The sequence below is a fragment of the Passer domesticus genome, chromosome 3 (assembly GCF_036417665.1).
Source record: "Passer domesticus isolate bPasDom1 chromosome 3, bPasDom1.hap1, whole genome shotgun sequence".
Classification (NCBI taxonomy): domain Eukaryota; kingdom Metazoa; phylum Chordata; class Aves; order Passeriformes; family Passeridae; genus Passer; species Passer domesticus.
The window spans coordinates 91,104,872-91,127,536 of NC_087476.1; the positions used below are offsets into that span (position 1 = coordinate 91,104,872).

The following is a 22,665-nucleotide window of genomic DNA, read 5'->3' on the forward strand; positions in this document are numbered from 1 at the left end:
TGTGTTAGTCAGATATAAGATATCACTAAAATTCATCTTTAAAATTATTTTCCAGGTGAATAAAAGCAAGACCTTTTCCAAAAGTGTGGTGAAGGATTTTAACAGGCTGAGTGAAAATCCAATAATCCCATTCACAAATTTACCTAAAAAGATTTAATTATACAAAATTATGGAATGTTTAAAATAAGCTCAAGAGTATTCTCGGAGTGCAAGAGAAGCATGTCCCCATAAGTAAATGCAAACTCTTTGGTTATATAGCTGCTGAATTTCTGTGGCTTGTAGATACAAAGATTTGCTCCTTTCAAGTACTGCAGTCACAGGAAAGGCCAATGTTGTTGTGTTGCTACATCCTGGTAAAAATGTGCATTCTTATAATTAAGTTTAGTATACTGTATGTCAGATACTTACAAAGTTTATCTTGTGAATTCTTTCTTGTAGTGTATCCTGAATCGAGATCTGGGAAACCACTAACATTTTCAATACACATCTTCTTATTAATATATAGGAAAAGTAGCAGCATGAGAATAATGAACACCCCGACTGCAGACAGGAATCCAATTGCTTCCGGAGATACTAAAAGAAACAGAAATAAACACATTTAAAAAAACTTTGTAAAGGCTTGCAAATTGTAATATTATCAGAATTGATCATTAATATATAACTCAAAAGATGCAAATATATATGCCAGATATATTTAAAAGTCCACCATTTAAACCTGAGTTAATGCTTAATCACCTTTTCAAAGAACAGAAAAGCATTTGGTCCTAATCTGAGAGGAACTGAGGCTGTGAGCAAGAAGTTCTGATGGAGGACTGGACAGTCTCTGCAGAAGAATGGGGAAATTACCAGAAGCTGCCAAAACCAATGATTTCTGATGGAACACCTGAGAGACAGCCCTGGAAAGGAGCTAAGAGCTCCCCATCTCCTGGAGGTTTGGCTGCCTCTGCTCAGGGCCAGCTTTGAGACAGCACTGTTGAGCCTTTGCCCTGTCCACCTTGTCATGTTCAGCACCTGGCTCCTCTTCCCTCAGGGAGCAGCTGGCCCACCTGGCCCTCTGGCAAGCAGAATATTTAATGTGCAAAAAACAGAGTGAGGAAAATCATGTATGGTCACTTGTATATGAACCAAGAAAGAGTTAATAGAAAGTGAAATCAAGATAAAGCACACTTAAAACCAGGTGGGGAGGGAAAAAAGGCCAAAGTAGACTGACACGCCTTAGAGAATACGTAAAATAAAGAATATGTAATTGCTATTAAGCAGATAACTGCAAGGCAGTATTGGGGATCTTGAAAGGTGTAGAATCCTCGACACCCACCAGCATCTAACAACATCAATTACACAATTTAAGACTAAGATTGTCAAGGAGCCGGTTTTAGAAATATGAAATCTGCAAATAGATGTCTGCTTCAATTTGCAGATTTGCAAATCTGCAAATTGAAGCAATGGGAAAGACTATTTAAATTGTAGCTTGTTTATTTGAAAGGGAAGTGGGCAGGGAAAGGGACATAGAAGAGCAGCAACCCGAGAAGCTAGAAATGTGAGAAATAAGTAAAATTTATAAATGCAGTTCAAGACCAAGAGAGGGCAGATCTTTTGAAAGGAGTGCAGGCATCCAGAGACTATAATGAAGCTGAGCTACTTCATTAATAAAGACTGCCAGGGTCTCAGAGGAAAGGCCCTTAGGAAACCCAGTGGCCGCTCCACAAGCTCTATATCCAAACAACTTGAAGGAAAAAGTTAAAATAGTGACAGGATTGCAAATTTGTTATGAAGTAGGGTAGGAGGTAAAGTGAAGAGTTATAAAACTGCAATTCAATAAATAATATTTGTACGCAATTTATAGGCAAAAATGTGATAGAACTCAGAAACTACATGAATTAACAACCAAGTAAAGCATTACAGAATTGTGATTTCTAGTGATACGTAACAGATTAATTAATCTGTTAACTGGTTTATTACTAGTGTACTGATAATTGAGAAACATTATGTCTCAAACCTGCATTCTAAACAGGAAGAGTAACATCTAAGAGTGGATTTTATGGCCACAACACAAAGACAACACGTATTTCAGAGCTGAACACAACTGCATTAATCTGGATAAAAACTGGGATTTCACATATCACTTTTCTTCCTCCTGCCTTTGCAAGACTACACTCAGCTCCATAAATCCTGTTCTTGAGGGTTGATATTTTTTTTTCTATTTAGTAAAGATTTATGAAGCTTTATCAGATTTACAAATTCTGTTTGCTAAGATCTTGGCACTTCATTTTAGAACTATAGTGATGCATGGTAACATCTTTCACTATTTAAAAAGGAGTGGAATTAAAGAACAGTTGGCAACAGACTCAGCATTCAGAGAATGCAGAGAACAAAAGGACAAGACATAGGAGTCTGAAATAACTACAAGAAGAGTTCCAATTGGAGATGAGGTGGGAAAAACCCAGAATGAGAGGAGTTTATCACTGGAACAGATTGCCTAGATCAGTTATAGAATCCAACTTCAATGTTATCCCTGCTTTGAGCAGGGGACTGAACTGTAAATTACTTTCCCAGGAGCCTTCCAAATGAAATCATTCTCTGATTCGACATATGCCCTTTGTAAATCTGGGCTCCTACATCTATGTAAAAGTACTGACTGAGAAACACATGCAGTTCCACAACCTCCTCAGTTCGTTTTGCAGGATGACAGAGAACATTTGTGACTACTGTTCTTAAATTATTATACAGGTGTCTTTTAAATCTGACAAAGAAAGAAAGATACAAATAAATGTGCCTTCCACCATGAAAAATAAATTGGACAGATTTGCACTTCTGTTTTGAGCTGGACATACAGACCTATCTAAAACTGGCATGCTTCACTTCTTACATCTGACCAGATGAGATCAAGTAACATTTTGCCTAAACTGGCCCTGAAAATTTTCCCATGAAAAGGAACTTGCCAACAACTTCAACTGAGAAATCCTGCTGCATCAAGAGGGGTAACAAGGTGAGAAAAGTGGATGTCTATTCTGGAACAGAGGGGAAAGTCAGCTAATTTTTTTTAATTAATATTTTAATTATCATTAACTTTGGCATGTGTCAGGCATTCCTTTATTGTTTGTCAGGTGTCTATTTACCATTTTTCATGGAATCTTCCCACACGCAGGAATACCCTGAGATTTGACAAAAGCCTCAGTTCATACATATTAATTTTTTACCTCAAAGCTTAACAGATGAAATCTCCCCAAGTTCTGCTGGCAGTAGGCATGCTCCCACCCCTTCCAAGACTGCATATGGATAACTGAGAATATCTGAAGTTATTGAAACAACAGTTTTCTCTGAATTATTGATCCTGACCCAAATGAGACCAGGGACTGGGCCCAGAACAGAAAAACTTCATTTTCAATACACTCCAGCTATGACATTTATCAAACACAGAGGCAGTGGCAGAAAAGGCAGCAAGAGGGGACTGTAATTCACCAGAACACAGGGACCAGCAAAAGTGAAAGAGCAGCAGAAGGTGGCACAGGTTAATGATGTTCAGGCAGGAAATCAGTGTGAGAAGGTGTGACACCAATTTGGGGTACCTGGAACAAGTCAGAAAGCAAAAAGAAGGCAAAAAAGAAGACAGATCAGAAGGCAGATAAAGATCATGGGACCTTTGAATGAACTATGAGAATGATTGCTTTGTCATTGGAGCAGGCTGTCCTAAGCAACTTCACCTGAATTCCGTGTCCACACTGCTTTGAGCAGGAGATTTAACTGAATTCCCTGTCATGGAATGATTCTCAACAAAGGGCAGTGACAGTCTCCTTTTAAAAGGATATATTAACTGTACAGCATCTTCAGGGAAAAACTGTCACATATGTCACACTTGATCTTTTCAAACAGTAGGTTTAAATTGCAAGTTTTAAATTTTTTAACATTTTTACTTATGCTTATGTTGCTCAGCAATCATCTGCCTTGATCCATCAAAACACGTGCTTAAGGAAGCTAACCACAACCTAAAAGGAACTGAAAGCTGGATACTTTGGGGTTTTTTTTCTCCAGTACTTCCTGGATACTAAGTAGTTAAAAAAGGCACTGTCTGAAAGCCTTATAGTTCTCTATGGAAACACAGTATCTGATGACATTTTTCTGGATGAAAAAAGAAACATTGGCTGATACCTTACAAAAAGAATGAAACTTTAGCCGCAGCAAAACTAATTAATTATTTATGTAATTCAGTGTGAACATAGGACTTGAAAATTATATTTCTGTATCAATTTGCACTCATGTAAGGAGTCTTAGAATACTTGTTCACAGATTAGGTAAATTATCAAGCTGAAATCCTGTAAAGTATTTCCATTATAAAGCCAGGGGGCAAAAAAATGTACTTCAATTTTCCACATGAAATGTGCACAGATTTCCATCTTTGAATACAGGTTTTACACATCACATTAATCCTTCAGTTAGTTTCTCACAGGTTAAGTGTCAAGCAGGTATACCTTACAGACAGAAAAACAATTAAAACCCTTTTTTACATAAAAAATACATCTATGCCACATTCACCACCAGAATTATTTTGATTCAAAACATATTGTAATAAATTCTGAGTTGTCTGGGAATTAATTGTACCATGAAAAGCATTTAAAAAACTCTCAGAGGTACCCAGTGGTTTCTTCTACTATCAGACATCACTAGGAAAGCATATTTTCTCACAGTTATCCTTTAAATTCAAAAATACTACTTCTATAAACTTCATGATTATTTTTGGTTCTTAAGAAAAACACCAATAAAATTCTGAATTTATGTTTGAAGTTCATTATAATATAAGGCAGTTTTAGAAATACTACAAGAACAAACGTCTTTCTACAAAGTTACCAAGACTAATTGAATTGCTGGCTATGGAAGTGGCACAGAAAGTCATAGTCATTACAGAAGTATTACCTCAACATCACTTTAATTCTATTTTGTTGTTAGCATCACTAGAATCAGAAGTATTAGAACACAGAAACTTACCATCTCTTCATCTTAAATATTGAATTAGCACCTCTTTGTTCAAACAATAACTTATTTGTTATGATATTTTTCATTTCAAAAAGTTGTTTCAAACTCTTCAGAAAATGACATCTTCAAATATATATCACCAAAACAACAAAAATCCTCAGACATTTTAAAAAGATGAAACATTTTTAATATGACATTTAAAAGCATTTATTTTTTATTATGTATCTAGTCCCAAACTTGATATACTATTAAGTCAATTATTTTTGGGGCTTTCACACTCTACATCATACCACTGACTTAGTAAGTAAAAAGCCACACAGTTATCTTAGTGACATTTCAATTATTCATTTACAAATGCAATACTATCTCTTCTGTATACAAATTAAGTAACTAGGGGGTATGACCTGAAAAATGTCAATTACCTTTAGGATCCTAGCACAAAAAAAACCCTTGAAATTTAATATGTAAGCTTGTTTTTATTTATAACTTGTGTTTTGGGGTTTTTTTTACAACTTTAGCCTTTTAAATTATTTTAAATATACAGGACTGTTGTTTTGTATTTAGTCCTCAAGAAGAATGATTTACTATTATTTTATTCTTTACACCATTATATCTTAATATTCCATTAAAATAATCTGTGCTGTCCAGCTCAAAATATTTTCATCTAAATGCCATTCACTGCTGCTTGTCACTTCTTTCCAACTTTACCACCAGCACAAGAAATTAACATCTTTTTAGAAAGCTGAGCAGGTTACTGAACAAAACAACAAGACTTGTGCCTTGGTTGCCTTTTCTGCACACTTGAATAACTCATCTCCAAACAGGATGTATTTATTTCTCACGGACAACTCATGTCATAACAGAAAAAAGCCAAACAAATCCCTCTACACCTGAGTCTGCTCACAAGTGAAATACTTTGGTCTGATTACTCAACAGGAGTAGGGACTATACTTTCATACGTGTCTATTGGCATGTAAATTTATTGTGCTAATTACATAGGATCAGCTCTTCTTTACAAGTAAGTAACTTAACTTGAAGGCCACCTCAGATTTCATGCTCTTTCTAAACAGCTTTTCTTTAACAATGGAAACTCAAAACACACGTTTCACAGCAATTTGTGACCCCGTACATAATTAGTATCTTTCTGTTTGCTGGTTGCTAGTTGAAGAAGCAACAAGTGAATAAAACCTTTTGTACCTAAACAAAATGCTACACATACAAGGGGTAATAGTTTATCCACTGTTGCCTTTGAATTCTGACTAAAAACATTAAATTCTTGACTAACTGCACTGTTTCAAAAACACGAACTATATATGGCAGCATCACTATTAGAATGCTTTCCCATATAAAGAACAAAAGCAACTGTACCACAAAAATTGACTAGCTGATGTTGCTGCTAAAAAATCAGTGATAGACAATGAACTCTCAACATTTTATTGAACACATCAAAAGACAAAATTCCAAACATATGTCCTGTGATTCCTGTTTTGTTCTTTCCTCTATCTCCCATATAAAACACTGGACTATGAAATTCTCTTCTTAAAACCTACCTATTTCTTCTATGTTTTGCCAAAACAAACATCAGGAAGTCTTTCAGCTCAACTTAAAACACACAATTACATCTCATATATCAATGCTTTTAATTTTTTAGTTATGTTTAGGAAGCATTAAAACTGAAGCTTTTCTGTTATAAAGAGGCTGCCCCCTCCAATTCCAAACTGCTTTTTGCCTTTCCTGATGCATCACAGACTTCTTACCTTGGCCCACTACTAACGGCTACAGCTCTCAGCATACTTTGCTAAATACATTTTATTCTGCCAGTCTTATGATGTTCCCTCCTCTGCATTTGTTGCTCCTGCCTCTTGCACTTTGTTGGACAGCAAGTTTACATGCCCTCCAGTACAAATTACAAGCCCCTGCAACATGAGCTACCTGTACTTCAACACTTCAGGTATCGACGTCCAGGACACAACCCTGAGTGACAGCAATTTCAAATGAGAATAAACTTGAAATGACGACTCCATTCCATTTCAAGGCAAAACTGAAAAGAGTGCTGCAGTTCCTAAATAAGAAAATTATAAACGATTCCAGCAACATGAGCCTCTCCAAAGTTTTTTAAGACTGAAAGGATGAAACGGGGATGAAAGTGGTTCTATTTGGAATAACAATGCCCTTTAAATGGACCTTTCAAAGAAATACTGAGGAACACAAAAAATTTATATCATCTGAAGTGATGCACAATGCCACTTTTTGGTTAATTAAAAAAAAAAAGTCATAATAAGCAAAAAATAAATGTCTTTATTTACACAAAAAGTCTACTGGAATTAGTGTATCATGAAAGCAACACTGGTCTAACTCCACTGTCACTCCTACTCCAGTGGAAATTTATCAGAAATAATAACAATAAATTTAACATTCTGCTTCTGTAACTTCACCCTGGCTGTGGGACATTATGCACTGCTGCAGAGACAAAGCAGAACTCCTTTTTCCCTTTGTTTCCTTAATATCTAATTACAAGGACTAACAAGAAAAACACATTTTAACATCTAGATTCCAGGAATTCTTACACACAGGAAGAAATTCTAGAATGTATTTTAATTAACAAAATCAGTTTATTTGATTTTATTACAACCAATTAAATTACTTGCCTAAATAATTACATCAAATAGAGTTAACTTACTTCATAAAATACAATTCCAGAATGAATACCCTGAGTTGGAAGGGGCCCACAAGGATCAAAGTCCAATTCTCAGCACTGCACACACCATCCCAAAGAAGTTCATTGTCCAAATGCTCTTTGAGCTGTGCCAGGCTGGTGCTGTCACCACTGACCTGGGGAACCTGAGCCAGTGCCCAGCCATCCTCTGGGTGAAGAACCTTGTCCTGATATCCAGCCTAAGCCTGCCCTGGCACAGTTTCAGGCCGTTCCCTCAGGTCCTGTCACTGGCACCACAGAGCAGGGATCAGTGCCTGCCCCTCCTCTTCCCTCACCAAGAAGTTGTAGCTGCAGTGAGATCTCCCCTCATTCTCCTCCAGACCAAGTGACCTCAGACACTTCTAACTCACAGTTTATAATAAAACCAGCTTGGTTCATTACAATAACTAATCACATCCATAACTTCACAAAACTGCTTGTGGCAGCTCTGCCTCTACAGATTGTCTTTTCCAGGATTCTTCTCCCTTTCTTTTAAAATGCCATGCTGAAACTGTCTTTTGCTGATAAATTTAATTACAGGGAAAAGAGGACCCTTGGCTCCAAAATACCACTGATCTAAGAAAGAATGAAGGAGTAACTGAAGTCATAATCTGAGATGGAGATTTAAACTTTTGACAGAAATCTTTTAATTCCTAAATCCTTATGTGCTGGCAGAGTTGTCAGCCTGCCATCCCTGCTGATCTACCAGTCCCTCAATGCCTTTTCTCTCTTACATACAATTCATCTCTGATTAAATAGTATCTCACAACAGAAATCTCTGAAAAGAAACAGCAAAGGAAGCATCACATTTGCCACTTAGAATAGACACTGATCATGGAATCATCTTGATTACCTCCAAATCCCAATAATCTGTTGCAATTACATAGCGTATTACATGACTATTATCCACGCAGTCGGTAAGAGAACAGCAGTGATTATAATTTTTAATGGTATTCTCAAATAATCCTCCCAAAGCAAAAGTATTAAAGGCCCTCAGGGGTCTAGAGACTTGCAGTTTGAAAGTTCATACTCATCACAAAGTAGCTCTCCACTATGGGGAAAGAAAAATAATTTATGCAATAAAAATATTTTAAAAACTCATTTTTCCCTATCAGACACTACAATTAACAACAAAGCATGAGATAATCCATGTAATCCAAAAGTAATTAACCAGGATATACAGCAAAGTAAAAATTATTACATGAACATGAGAACTTGAGTGAAGAAATGCCATGGTTTGGATATAGCAAAATTCTTACACACAAAACTTGCCATGGAAAAAAAGATATTGCCATAGCTGGAATTAAGTGACCCCAGTAGCTGCTGCTTTCCAGAAGACTCCAAACACAGAAAAACACACAAAATAATATTCTGCTTCCTTTGTGGATATCAGTAAGATCAAAGAAAAGTATTTACTCTGTATTGAATTTTCTCTAATCCAACACATGTACATACAGATTACTTTTCCAACAGAGTTCAAATTCAGAATATATATTTTGTTGGTGTTAATTTTAACATTGTTACCTTTTTTTTTTAACATGTACCAATATGTCTAAATATCTCCCAAGCATATGAGGTTTAGTATCCATGGAATGAAAAAAAAAAAAATTCAAGCCTTGAAAAAAGAAGTAATTAATATTAATTAATTAATTAGTATTTTCTTCAAACATTATAAAAGTAGCTTTAATTGTTTACAGTTTCTAAATGATGAGGTTTTATTCTTCTTTGTAAAAAGAGAAAGTGCACTTTATTTTGTACTATCCAAATCTGAACCTCTAAATGAGTATAGAAATAAAATATATTTACATTTTACATTAATACGAGGATATCTAATAGAAAGAAATTTGCTACCATCTGTGACATCACCCTTCTCTTGATGAAGAACAAGTAGTTCTACCAACTGGATGACAGCACCAAGAAAGGGGAAAATTATTTTATTTCTTTTTCAGAGCCAGCTACTTAGCATAGACTAAGTACACAAATTACTTAATAATTACTTAGTATTACTTAGTCCTGAGTACTTAGTGTAGACTTACACAAATAGTGTAAGATAACTTGAGTATCAGATGCAGTTGACTTTCAACTTAATAATGTTTTTACTGTAAAATGAAACTAATGAATAAATGTTACTTTGTTGCCATTTGGAATAAGTGCACTTGGCAGCTTAACATTCAGAGGCATGAAAAAGGATAAGGGTAGTTGACCAGAACATTAAAGAGGAATAGTTCTACTTAAAACATACTTCTGACAAAGCAAAAATTCACACCTTCTTATCTTTTCAAAATTATTATTACAAGTGACATTTTTCATTGTCAGATGAAGACATTGTCTTTTTGCAACTTCTCTTTTGCATATTAAAGAGAGTACTTCTGTTCCATTCTTAGTCACAAAGTCAGTTTGCTGAATAATTTCCTTCCTTTGTTTGCAAGATTGCCACAACAATAGAAAGGAAAGAACATCTTGCAAAAGAAAAAAAGGGCTTAAAAATAATTTTTAAACTTCTGTGCAACTCAGCCCTTACTTGGATACTCCATCTACATTTCCATGAATTAAATACAAAACACACTGCTGAGTTAGAAATATCACTTTGCACTATTTCAAAAATAAACAAGTGAAAAATGTTGGGTGAAAGAAACCTAAAAATAATACAGCCAGATATTTTCTCCTTTAATGTCACTTCCATGTCACACAATGAGTACACAGCAGAATATATTAAAGACGGGTTTCTTCAGTTACAGCTCAATATTGTAAACACTCATCACAAATCTCTCTTGTTTGTAGAAGGAGAACCTTAAACAGCCTTAATTAAAATATTACTAATCTCACAACAGCTAATTCAAAGTTAGACTTGCAGTTGCACTATACAGGTAAAAAAGATATATTGTTCTCAAGCCTAATCTCAAGTTCCCTGAATTCTTCTATGTCCACAGCAAATAACTAAAGGAACAACTTATAAAAATATCCTGACTCCCTCAAAAACAGCCAGCTGGATACTAGGACAATATCCAGCAAAACTACAAACTGTTAACTGAGTCATTTCAGAGAAATTGTGTCACGTTCTGATGTCAAAAACTAAGCAGGACTCTTCTTTCCATAGCCAAGTCTTCAATTTGTATTGTCAGACATTAAAATGTGTGAACACAAACTTGCATTAAATAATAGAAGTAAACAAGATGTTAATTTATAATAAAAGCAAGAATCTACTTTTCCATTTTTCTAATTTCCAGATTTCTGTAATATGTAAATATAAAACCACACGAACACTTCAACTACTTAACTATGTCAAACATAGGAGACACATATTTCAGTGATTCCCTAATAGCTGATCATACATCTTTAAAGTTCTTTTTACAAGCTGGGAAGTGACTTGTTCAGTATTTTGTAGCTATTAGATGTTACATAACAGCCACAAAATACTCCCGTTTTCAGGACACACATTCCCTATATTTATGCATTTAGAGGAAGCCTCTTTAAAAATACATAAGAATTAGTTTTCAAGGCTTTCCAGAAAAGCCTATTAGTCTCCTTACTCCTGATCAGCTCTTTGCAGATTCTTCTCAAAAATGTATGAATCTGCTAAAAAGAAATCAAGTAAAAAAAACCTGTAAAAGTACTGCAATACTTCTTGTGCAGCCTAGAGGGGGACCCACCACAGTCTCTCTTGGGCATCTACAAAACTATAATAACATTAATGTGACACAGGAGAAGGCCTGTGCCAGACAATTGCTACATCTTTGGGTAGCAAATCTGAGTCCTGTATCACTACCATACTAGGATCATATTTACACTAGAACTGACATAACCTCAGATATTCAATGAACGTTACAACTGGTACTTGCAAACCTCTATAATTTAAACTGATATAATCTGAGAAATACAAAACCTAAAAAACAGGAAAATTGAGGTTTCAAGTTATTTTCATTTTTACTGCAGAATAATCTTAGAGCAGACATTTCCCTTTTAAGGCTTAGATTTTGCTTTTACAGCTATTCCTTCAACTACAGCTAAGAAGTTTTCATTATATTATTTGAGCTAAATGGTGTAGTCACAGCTTTGAAGACCTTTCTGGTTCCTCTATGCATTTCATCATCTGATACGCCAAGGTTCCTATTTTCCTAGAAAAAAATGAAAGGGCAGGCAAGAAAAATAGAATTTAGGAATGCGTTACTTGGCTGACTAGAAAGAAAAATTAACCACCAGCAATAGGTGTTCTTCAAGTCATATAATCCCCATACAAATTGTAATTACATTCCATCACTTGAAACCGGAAAGTTTTCCCATGTATTATTCATAGAAGACACATGCTTGCTTGCATGCTTACTTTTCCCTATTCAGTGCAGGAAAAAAAAGATGGAACATCACTGTTTTTCCTCTTAGTTGCTTCTCAAAAGCCATGTACTTGGAAACACTGAAGAAAGATAGACAAGCAAAGCACAAATGTACACTGCAAAACTCCAGCTACTTATTGCAGGCTATTTACTACTAATGTTTCTTTCAGAGGTTCCACACAGGCATTCCAACTCCAGTCACAGGCCAGTCACAGTTCCCCACCATCCGCTGGCAGAAAGCACAAGAGGCTTTCAGGCAAATAGCAAATGGAGAACCATTTTGTCAAACACCACCATCTCTCAAGGCCTCACAGAGAGTAGTCGATGAAAATGAGGGAGTGGATGAATGCCAGGAGTGCTGGAATGTACTCTCCTGGTGCCACAGACACCAGAGAAAAAGGAGAAGGGCACACTGCAACCTTACCCAGCACCAGACAAGACTGCAGGGAATTACCCATGTGTCAGTATGAACACTTAATCTGTCCATTCAACTTCTACTGCGAGCTCACAGACCAAAAAACAGCTTAGCTTTCAGGGCACAGCCAAGAGATGGGAAATTCCATCCTGTATAAGCTTGACACGAGCACTCAGTGACATTAAGGACAAAGCTGGAAGGTCTGATTTGACCAGCTCGAGACGGCTGATAGCCAGGAACTCTCAGCTTGGAAATGCCTTCCTATTCTGAGGATGTCAGCAGAAATCTCGAGTCTGCAATCTCAACGTGGCAAGCAAGCAGAGCAGGACAACTGGCAAATAAAGTAATCCTTAGGAGCCTGGCCTTGGTCAGACAACAAAAACATCTTGAATGTGCATCAGAAGATGTATAGTCTTAAATAAAGTAACCAAAAGTCCACGTGACAAAGATTTGCAGTACAATGGCAAGCACCTTCTGCTTTAAAGGTACACATCCAGGAGGGAGCAAAGACAGACAAGAATGCAGCAAATCATGCACCACAAGGAGAAATTTGTCAGTAACATAGGGACACACAAGGTTAGAATATACATGGAAACTCATATGACCTAAAAAGGAACCCAACATAATGCAAGTATAAATGGCACTAAAAGGATGCTTCTCTTTTAATCACACTTACCCCTAGGCTAATTTATAACCACCAATGCTAAAACACAAGTTCCATGCTATTTTTTTTTAATGTATTGTACCAATGGCTAACAGAGCTTAGAACTCAATGCTCAAACATAACACAGAATCTTAAAAAAACAAACAACACATCTTTTCAACTTAACTTCCCAGCAACTAACATTAAAACCATACAGCACTGTCCCCAAGAACACAGAAAATTTGTTTTTATTAAAATCAGTACAGCATCCTAAAATAAACAAGGATTAGCAAGATTAACAGCTCTTGAAAGTTTATCAGAAGGCTTTCTGAAATTCCAATGAGTTTCCCAATTCAAAAAGATAAACAGGAGCTATTACAGAAGGAATACAGGGCACTGTGTGTACCACCTTATCTGTCAACAGAAAAAGTGAGACAGCAATAAAAGAAAAAATTCTGCTCCCCTCCAAAATGAGAAAGAATTTTATAAAAGCAAGATCTAAATGATTCACAGTTTAGAGAAGTGAAGAAATGTTCGTAATTACAGTACTGTAACACATACACACTCAAACATTCTTTCAACAGATATTTGGAAAAGATTACTTGTGACCATAAAGCTAATCTGACCTTAACTGGTAAGCTTAATTTTGATTAATTTAAGAATTGTCAAATAAATGTTTCAGTAAACCAAACAGTTTTACCAAAATGTCTCAGTGAATGCAATGGAAACTGAGAGGACAAACAAAACTCCTTCCCAAAGAGTACAATGTGGTTTGACAATACTGTTGAGGCAGTCTAACACTCAAAAGAGTTGTCAAAAGAGTCTTGCAACTTTACTCCTCTCCCACCACGTTTTCTTACTCCTTCCCTTTGAAAGCACTGAGACTCTTCTGACCTAACCGAGACTCAATTCAAGGAACTAATCCTTGAAGAAACCTTTTTTTTTTTTTCTTGGATTAGCTTTCAGATGAGAAGACATAAATTCAACAGCAATGCTGTTGAAGGAGCACAGGGCTGTCAAATGGGACAGAAAACAGATCTGTATCTAGCCTTTACATCAGCTGAGCTGTTCTGTTGAGCTCCAACTTCAGTCACTGCAGCTCAGCTTTAAGCTGTAACATCCCTCCCTGGAGCACAGCTCTGCTCTGTGCTCTCTCAGTTGCTGGTCTCACTATTGCTGCAGCTGTTTGCAAAGAAGTTTGAGTCATTAGGATCTTACCTGAAATAAGAGGCAGAGATTACCAGTTCATTACATCAGTTTTTTAAAACATCCTCACAACTTTCTATTACTAAGGAAAATCACATAATCCTACAAATATCTGGATAAAGTGAAGATCAAAGTTTTCATGGTTACCCATCACAGCTAAACAACATTAACAAATTCCACATAACACAGTGAATTTTGGAAAAGCACATTTTTCCCACTTGTGAAAAATCAAATTTTATTTTATAATTTCACTATTTTTTCCTATTGACATTGTCAGCATCAAAAGATTCTGCAACTCAAAGATGCAGCACTAAGATCCACAAAAAGTCAGAGCATAACACTGGGCAGCAGATTTCTCACCAGGAATATTCACAAGCTAAGGAGTTCACTTTCATAAATCGTTGCTCACCTTTTCTGATGCAGATCAGTTCATGTACACCACAAGTTCGTTCTCCACCTGTGTGGAAATACACCATTAGAAAACAGTAACAAATAAAATGTATTTCATTTCTTTATAAGGCTTATGAACAGTGAAAAAGAAAGCTCCAAAAATCCATCAATTAATAAAAATGCAGAAGATTGGCTTAACAAATTTTGAAATTATATATTAAATACTTTGGAAAAAAACAATAAATGTACATTTGGCTTAGTATCACTAATGGTGGTACAGTTTGAAGAGTTTTACACTGAATTTACACAGATAAAATTACAAAAGCAAGCACCTTAACTGAAGCCACACTAATGTTTCCCAAGTATAGACATAATTTCCTGTTTGGAGAAAACTACCCTACAAAAGAATTGTGAAAAAATCAAAAAAATTTCCAATACAACAGAATGCCAAAATAACATTATAATTACCTTCTACAGTAATAAAAAACCAAATTTTAAATCCCCAAAAACCAACCCTATTAACAAATACTTGGAATACAGAATTTCTCCTTTAGATATTTTTTAAGTTAAAAATCTAGCTGTATAGACTTTGAGATATTTATTCAAGAATAATAAAATTGTTGATAGAAATACTACACTTTTGTTTACCTTTTAATAAAGACCATTTTAATTGGAATTACAGCTCATAAACAAAACACCAACACATAATACCTAAACTAAAAATATTTTGGAATGACATGCCCCATGATCAAACCTTAAAATTCCAAACTACATCAAGCTATGGCTTCTCTTAATGACACCCCAACCCACTCAGCCTTTTTCCACTGACAACAAAAGAGTACATGGATATGAATATGAATACAGACCTGAGGGGAACTGCCTGAGATTTAATACCCAGTTCTCTGCAATCTCATGAAAATACAAAACAGAGTTTCAAAACCTCACAAAACATCTATTTCATATCCATTAATCACTCCTTGGCTCCAGACACGTCAGAATGCAGTAAAACAATCTTTAGGTAACAACATTCTCCCCCTCTCAAAAATATGGAAATACATTATATAGCACTTATTACTCTTCTCCATTCCATAATACATTAATTATGACATACAATACAGCATGTAATGATATCAACTAATACTTCAAACTCTTAATTGGTAACAGTAGCAGATAGTATTGTAAAGCTTTAAGAAAATCCCCATATTTCTACTTAAATCTACACTTTAAAGAAAAAACTGTAGGAAATCCATATATTGGAATGAGAAAGGAAAAAAGGGATCAAATAAATTGAATAAAATGTAACTCTTCTAAAATAAAATTAAATGTCTGTGAAAGTAAAAAGAATCCTCATTTTATGTCAACATACTCAGAAATATGAAATACAAGCTTCAAATATACGCTTGAATGGGAAATTAAGTATCAGTGAGTCTGAGGATCCCAGGCATTTTGTAGAGTCATCACCCTTTGAAAATCCCATTGTGATAGCAATACAATTCCCTCGTTTCAGTGCATTCTAGAAGCCAGGCATCACCCTTTTCATTCAGAAAGGATTTTGAAAGGAAAACATAAGAAAAACTAAATTAAAAATATAATCCGCTTTTATAATAACAAGGCATTAAAGAACAAACAAACAAAACCCAAAACCAGACAGAGGGAGGAGATTACAATCTTCTTTAAAGTCACTGCAATCATCTTTAGCGAACAAGAGATAAACCAGAAGAGTGACTGCAAGTCTTCTCCCTAGAATTTTTCCCCTGTTAGTTTTTAATTCAGCAGCAAAGAAAAAAATAAAAATTATGGCAAAAACTAAAAGGATTTTTAATTACACAGATGCCAGACAGTTAAAAATAAGGATTCACCTTAAACTCACTGAGGGAAGAGAGCAGCAACAGATTTTAATTATATTCACTGCTCTCAGTGAAATCAACCAGTTTGAAATTGTATCACAAAATACCAATTCTAGATTCAGATTCTGCATTGTTACCTATTGTTTTATAAAGCAAGAGATCTTTACCCAAACATTCAACTTCTAATTTAAGATGGTGTTCCACCAAATAAAGCCTTTACATTAATCAACATGCTGTTTTTATTGAGGACAAGGTTATAAAATAAATTCATACCATTTAACAGGCATGCAGTCGGGATTTTATTCCCTTTCATTTTCCTAGAAAATTCTAGAAAGTTATTTCTTTTTTTAATAGGTGATTCATTTATTCCTTTTTTTTCCAAACTACTTTTGGATGGAAATCAACCACTGAATAAAAATACATCAAATGATATAAAGTTTAAAGAAAGTATATTTTGTATTTTAAATTAACATAGTAAAGACATGGAATTTTATCCTCAATTGACTTGGGCTGATTCTTCTTTTCCCCTGTGGTCCTCAAAATTGTGGAACTAATACATAATTCACACCTTGCTTTTATTCATGGATTAACAAATAAACCCAAGTTTTTCCGTCTTTACAACTCCCAAGAATTCTCTCAGCTTTCAATAAACCAGTTACTGAAAGAAACCAAACTGAAAATATGGAAACATTTTGCATGACAGCAAGATGTCAAGCATTAATTTAGCATTTCAGTCTGAAAATGCTGGGTTTGTTTGGGTTAGGCCACAAATCCCAAAGGTTCAGTGGCATGACACACTTAAATTTTATTCTTTAAATATTCTTCTTAGGTAATTTATCATAATATAGTGTTAGTTCACCATAATGCTATGGTTAATTAAAATTGCTTGATTTAGACACAAATTATTATTAGTTCAATTCCATCTTGACTAGGAATATAACCTCCTATTTAAGATTTTAAGGTTTAGAGTGAGTTTGCATATAAAACTACATAATTCTATGTCCAAAATGTAATCTGAGAAGAGAAACAAAGCCACTTGGGTACACAGAGCTTTTCATAATGTCAGACAATGGAAGTAAAATGAAAAATAATGAAAGATCAAATAATTTTAGAACTGCACATTCAACAAAACATTTTCATTTTCTTGAGCAAGAAGAATCACCTAGTGGTCCTAAAAATCTAAATCATTCAAACAGTTAAAACAAAAAGAATGGCCAGATATTTTCCAGAGGCAGCTGAAACACTCAATGAAGTTTAATTTTCTCGATTAAAGACAAAGGTTTTGTAAGCCAAGTCTCTATTTGCTAAGAAGATTATGGCAGCAACAAGATGAAAATATGTAGATCAAAGATACTGAATTTTGTATTAACTTAAAATTTTATGTCTTTCTAAATTAGCACAATTCAAGATTCAAAGTTCTACAGTGCTCAGAGTTTAGCTGGAACTTCACCACTAGATGCTGATAATAATTGTCAAGAAAATTTAGGCCAGGCATTACCACAAAGTGATGTAGGTTGGGAATGAATGACGCCTCAAAGATTTCAGACCAGGACCAGCGTTAGAGAAAGTTCCTCTGAGCCTCAACCAGCCATGTTCTGCAATGACCACAATTCCAAAACCTCTGGGGTGCCAGTGGTTCTCAGGGGGAAGGTGTCACCCCTGTCACTGCGAGCACTTCTCCCTTACAGTCAGCCAGGACTCCTCTTGACACAGCTCACAGCCACTGCCCACACTGGGCAGCTTAGAACCCATCTCCATCTCTCAGACCCCCTTGCACAATGAAAGGCTGCAAGAGTGCCTGTCAGATTTCCCCAGGCTACACAAATGTATTTCCTAAGCCTCTCCTCATGTGCCAGGTACTCCATGTTCCCTCCCAGCTTAGTGGCACTCTGCTGAGGTCTCCCAGTTTGCCATCCTCTCATGCTGGATTAACACAGCTGGATACGTGGCTGGTCCGTGTTCAGTTTGCTGCTCACCCGGATCCTCAGGGTCTCTTCTTCAGAGGTGCTCCCAGCCAGCCTGCCTGCAGGTGGTAGTGCAAGGCTTGGACTTCACCTGTCCTTGTGGAAGTTTCTGAGGATCCCTCAGCCCACTCTGAGCTTGCTGAGCACTTGCCAGCCTTGCCCTCCAGCTTATTAACTACTCCTTCCCAGGCATCACCCATAAACTCAGCAAGGGTACACGCCATCCCACCAACAAACACGGTGCACAGTCCCAGTACCAAAACTGTGATGCAACTTAGGCTGCTGCATATAAAACTCATTATTCTTCAGTTCAGCAAAAAAAAAAATCCATGTTGGTAGCTGCAGCAGAACATTACATTGTATCACAAAAGCCTTTTGTCAGCAGGTGTAATTTTTCGGATGCACTTTTTACATGATAAATTACTTTCCTGCTGAGAATTGTTTTTTAATTAGCATTTTCATAAGTTTGGATCACATTCAACAAACGTTTACTTAACATTTTATTCAACAATAGACAACTATTTTTCCCCTTGGCAAACCCAAGACATTACAGCGCATATGACAACATTGAGCAGGATGAGTAGCAGGAACAGGGTGCTACAGTGTAGAAACATAAAACAGGATATAAGTTAAAAAGCCCAAAACAATGTTAATGTTACCATGTCTAAGCATGTGGAAATGCTAATGCTTCTGCTAGGAATGCAAGAGACCCAGGAAAAGCATTTTTATGTTAAGAGTTTCATATAACATGCTACAAATTTATTAAAATGACAACTCTAATGAAAGACTTCTGGATTCCATATACCAACAAATCTACTTGAAAAATTGCTTCATGCCATGAGCTGAATTCAAGGAAGAATCTGGGCTTGGATGAACAGACAGCCAACTGTAATGGCAAATAAACAAAGCTGAAGACTTTTGCACAAGAGCAACCCTACAGCTGCCATCAGTGTTTTTCCTGAAAAGGTTACATACAATCATTAGCCCATCCTCACTCATGGCGTAAAATCACCTGTGCATTCCTTTAGCATCCTTTTTCACAAGTTTAGTCTGCAATAATACTGCATACATAAAAATAGAAATGTTTAAAGTTCAATGCTGAGAACGAGTCAAAAAGCAAACTAAAAAGCAAACAACATCTGAATTCATAAGGAGAGAGACAGCAAGGTGAAAAAAATGGTATTATATATACTTATTTATATGTTTACATCTTTTACATTTTGTGCAGTTTTGTTTTGCTCCTGGTTCCAAAACCTTAAAGAATAAAATAGAGCCACAGAAGACACAGAGAAAGACCAAAAAAAAAAAAAAAAAAAAAAAAAAAGAAAAAAAAAAAAAGTAAATAAAAATAGTTAAAAAACAAATGGTTTCCATACAAGGAATGACTTAGTACACTAAGACTCTTGGACCTGAAAAAAACCCACAACAGATGGTGGACACAAACAGGTGAATATAGAACAATTACTCTCTGTCTAATCCACTAATAAGAGAAATAACTATCAGACTAAATTAGCAGCAGACATGTTCAAGACCAGAAGAGTAAAACTCAGATATCTATGTTCTGATTTTATGATACAAACTCCTACTATAATGAATATTGTTGGCACCATTTTAAAAGATCCCTATCTAATAATTTCTTAGCCTAAGGATAGGTTATCTACCTGTCCTAAGAATATTTTGGATTTTGCTTTCCAACTATAAAAGTAATAGCAAACATCAAAACATTTTTTTTCATGAGAAATACTTTCTTTTAAAATTATATTTGTAATCAACAGAACCAATGACACTGACCAATGAATTAGCAATCAGTGACAATTGATCAAGAACAGCATAGCCATTTCTGTTTCTCAAACAAATTTTGCATCCAATCCTACCCACACTGAAACAAATGGAAGCATCTATATGGACTGAAAGCAGCTAAAAAGAGATGGATTTTCTAAACTAAGTCATAAAGTAGAGAGGTTATTTGGGACCTTCTCCCCTCATAATGAAAATACTATTATCTCTGCTTCCTTTCTATCCAAAATGACTCTTCTGACAACTGAAATATAATTGGCACTATACAAATATTAGTAAGTTCTTTATTTCACTTTGTTTTCAGTCAAGCACTTCTTCAGGTAAGTCTTTCTGGTGGAAATGAAGAAATACAGTAAATAAAGCTAGCAATAGAAACACCCAGTATAAATGGTTCAAATCTGACCTAAAACCTATAATTTCTTTTTACTAAAAATAGAAAGAAAACTAGAAAACAACTTCACTGAAAATGGCAAAAAGATTAAACATGCATTGACAAGCAACGTAAAACGCTATCAAATTCAGGAAATAAAGAAGACATCAGCAACAAAAGCTGAAAACAAAACAAAACAAAAAAAACCACGAAAAATTAGTATGACTTCTAGCAAATTCCTACAGTTTTTAATTAACACCACTAATCACTACTCTAGAGCAAAGTTTCACAGAAGAAAGTAAACCGAGAAACATTTCTTCTTTTAGAATGACTCTATGATCTATCCAGAAAAATATACTCATAGAAATAGTTTCAAATATTTCAGATAATGCAATAAGTTTGTGATACAAAAGGAAATTACCAAGAAGAATTTGTATTGCAAAAGATTCCACTTGGTAGGAAAACTGCTTATTTTAGCCTACGGAACAAAAGTACCCATAAGATGTGTCAGTCATCCTGAATTTATCCCTCTTCACATCAAAGATTATTCTCCTCTGCAGAATCGTACCTATTAGTTCACAAACTCAACCCTCATTTGCTGTCTTAGAATCAACTTTCAAAATCCTGGCAAAATTTCCCCTTCTTATTCTACAAACTGGTTTACACAGAAATCAGGAAACATCTCCAAGAGTGAAACGCACAAAAATTAGGAGGTTCAGTGATTAATTGCTGACTTGAAATCCACTCTAACCTTTACACGCAACATGGACCCTTGGCCTTATGCAGTTCGAAAGCTGACAATATGCAGGAAAAAGTTTGGGAGTATCAGCTGAGAATCCCTTCCATCAGTCACTACAAAAGCTGGGAAAGGTATAACTGAATTAGGCTGAAGAGAAAATAAGACCTAATTGTTAAAACAGTTGAAAGTTCTCTGGAAGACAGCATAAGAGGTTCCTTGTATTTGGATGGCTACATAGGCAAACATTTTTAATCAGGTAGTGACTCTGTGTTTACTTTCCTGCATGACCATCTTGAAAGCCAAGAATTCCAATTTGCAGGAGTGCTAGGCATTAAAAATTAAGATAATTCCAGAAAAATTTCACTCTGAACACATCAACTGTTCTTATATTAAGTATGATAGCTTCATCTCAGCCCACGGGGAACTTGTCAAAAAGAAGTCTGTAAAACATTAGAAATTAGGTGGGGTTTTTTAAAAACGATTGCCCCCTTTGTTATCTAAAAGATAAGAGACCTGCCAGCTTTCTTTATTTCAATAGATTCAATACTACACAGATTATGGTGTAAGACAATCCAACCAGGAAACTGGTGATTTTGCCTGTGTCAAAGGTTTCACTGTCATCAGCAAATAATGCAAGCAATCATCCTTACAATGACAATACCAGGCAACACTCACTGAATAGTTTCCACCGCAGTCACTGGATAAGCATAAGGCAGCATGAATCCAATTCTGTGTGGCTGATCCAAGATGATACCTTGACATGTGATCCACCACACAGCTGACAAATGTGTTTAAAAGTGGGCCTAAGTATAAAATATGTCTTCTTATATTTAGGCTTCATTAAACACTGATGATGCTGCCCAACCTCTGCCCTGGCCACATCAACTTGGATTCAGAAGCACTACTGTCATTTCAGGACAGCACTAACTTGAGGATCTCCGTGTCACCTTACACCTTTCTAGTGCACCCTGCAGTGACACCTGCACAACCCAGGTAAATGGGAAGTCAAGATAAAACTGTTCCCCAGGCCGGATTCAACCTACAAGCTACACATGATACTCCTACTTAAGCTCTGTAAGCAGCTCATTGCTCTGTTGTTTCCTTTTCTAGATTCTGGAAGTTTGCAACTAGGCATGGTTTTCATGTGACCTATATGAAGCAGTGTTCTAAATACTCTCTCTTTTTGTATCCATAAACAAAAAGTAGGTTCATTCCACAATTTCTTTGTTTCCCAAGGAAATGAGGGTTATAGAATTAAACAGTTCACTTCCTGCCTCATTCTTATATTGTTTACAAATTCTCT

The 22,665-nt window shown here is 35.6% G+C and overlaps 1 protein-coding gene across 4 annotated transcripts in view; it reads right to left on the minus strand.

The window, feature by feature from the left end:
* Window positions 1-22,665, minus strand: part of SYT14 (synaptotagmin 14) — an 89,220-nt gene that overhangs the window by 62,545 nt on the left and 4,010 nt on the right. For all 4 annotated transcript variants that reach the window (XM_064414336.1, XM_064414335.1, XM_064414334.1 and 1 more), the window contains exons 2-3: window positions 14,665-14,712; window positions 409-573 (exon numbers count right to left, since the gene is read on the minus strand). In XM_064414336.1, coding sequence (XP_064270406.1) covers window positions 409-573; window positions 14,665-14,712 — 213 coding nt within the window. The remainder of the gene's footprint in view (window positions 1-408; window positions 574-14,664; window positions 14,713-22,665) is intronic.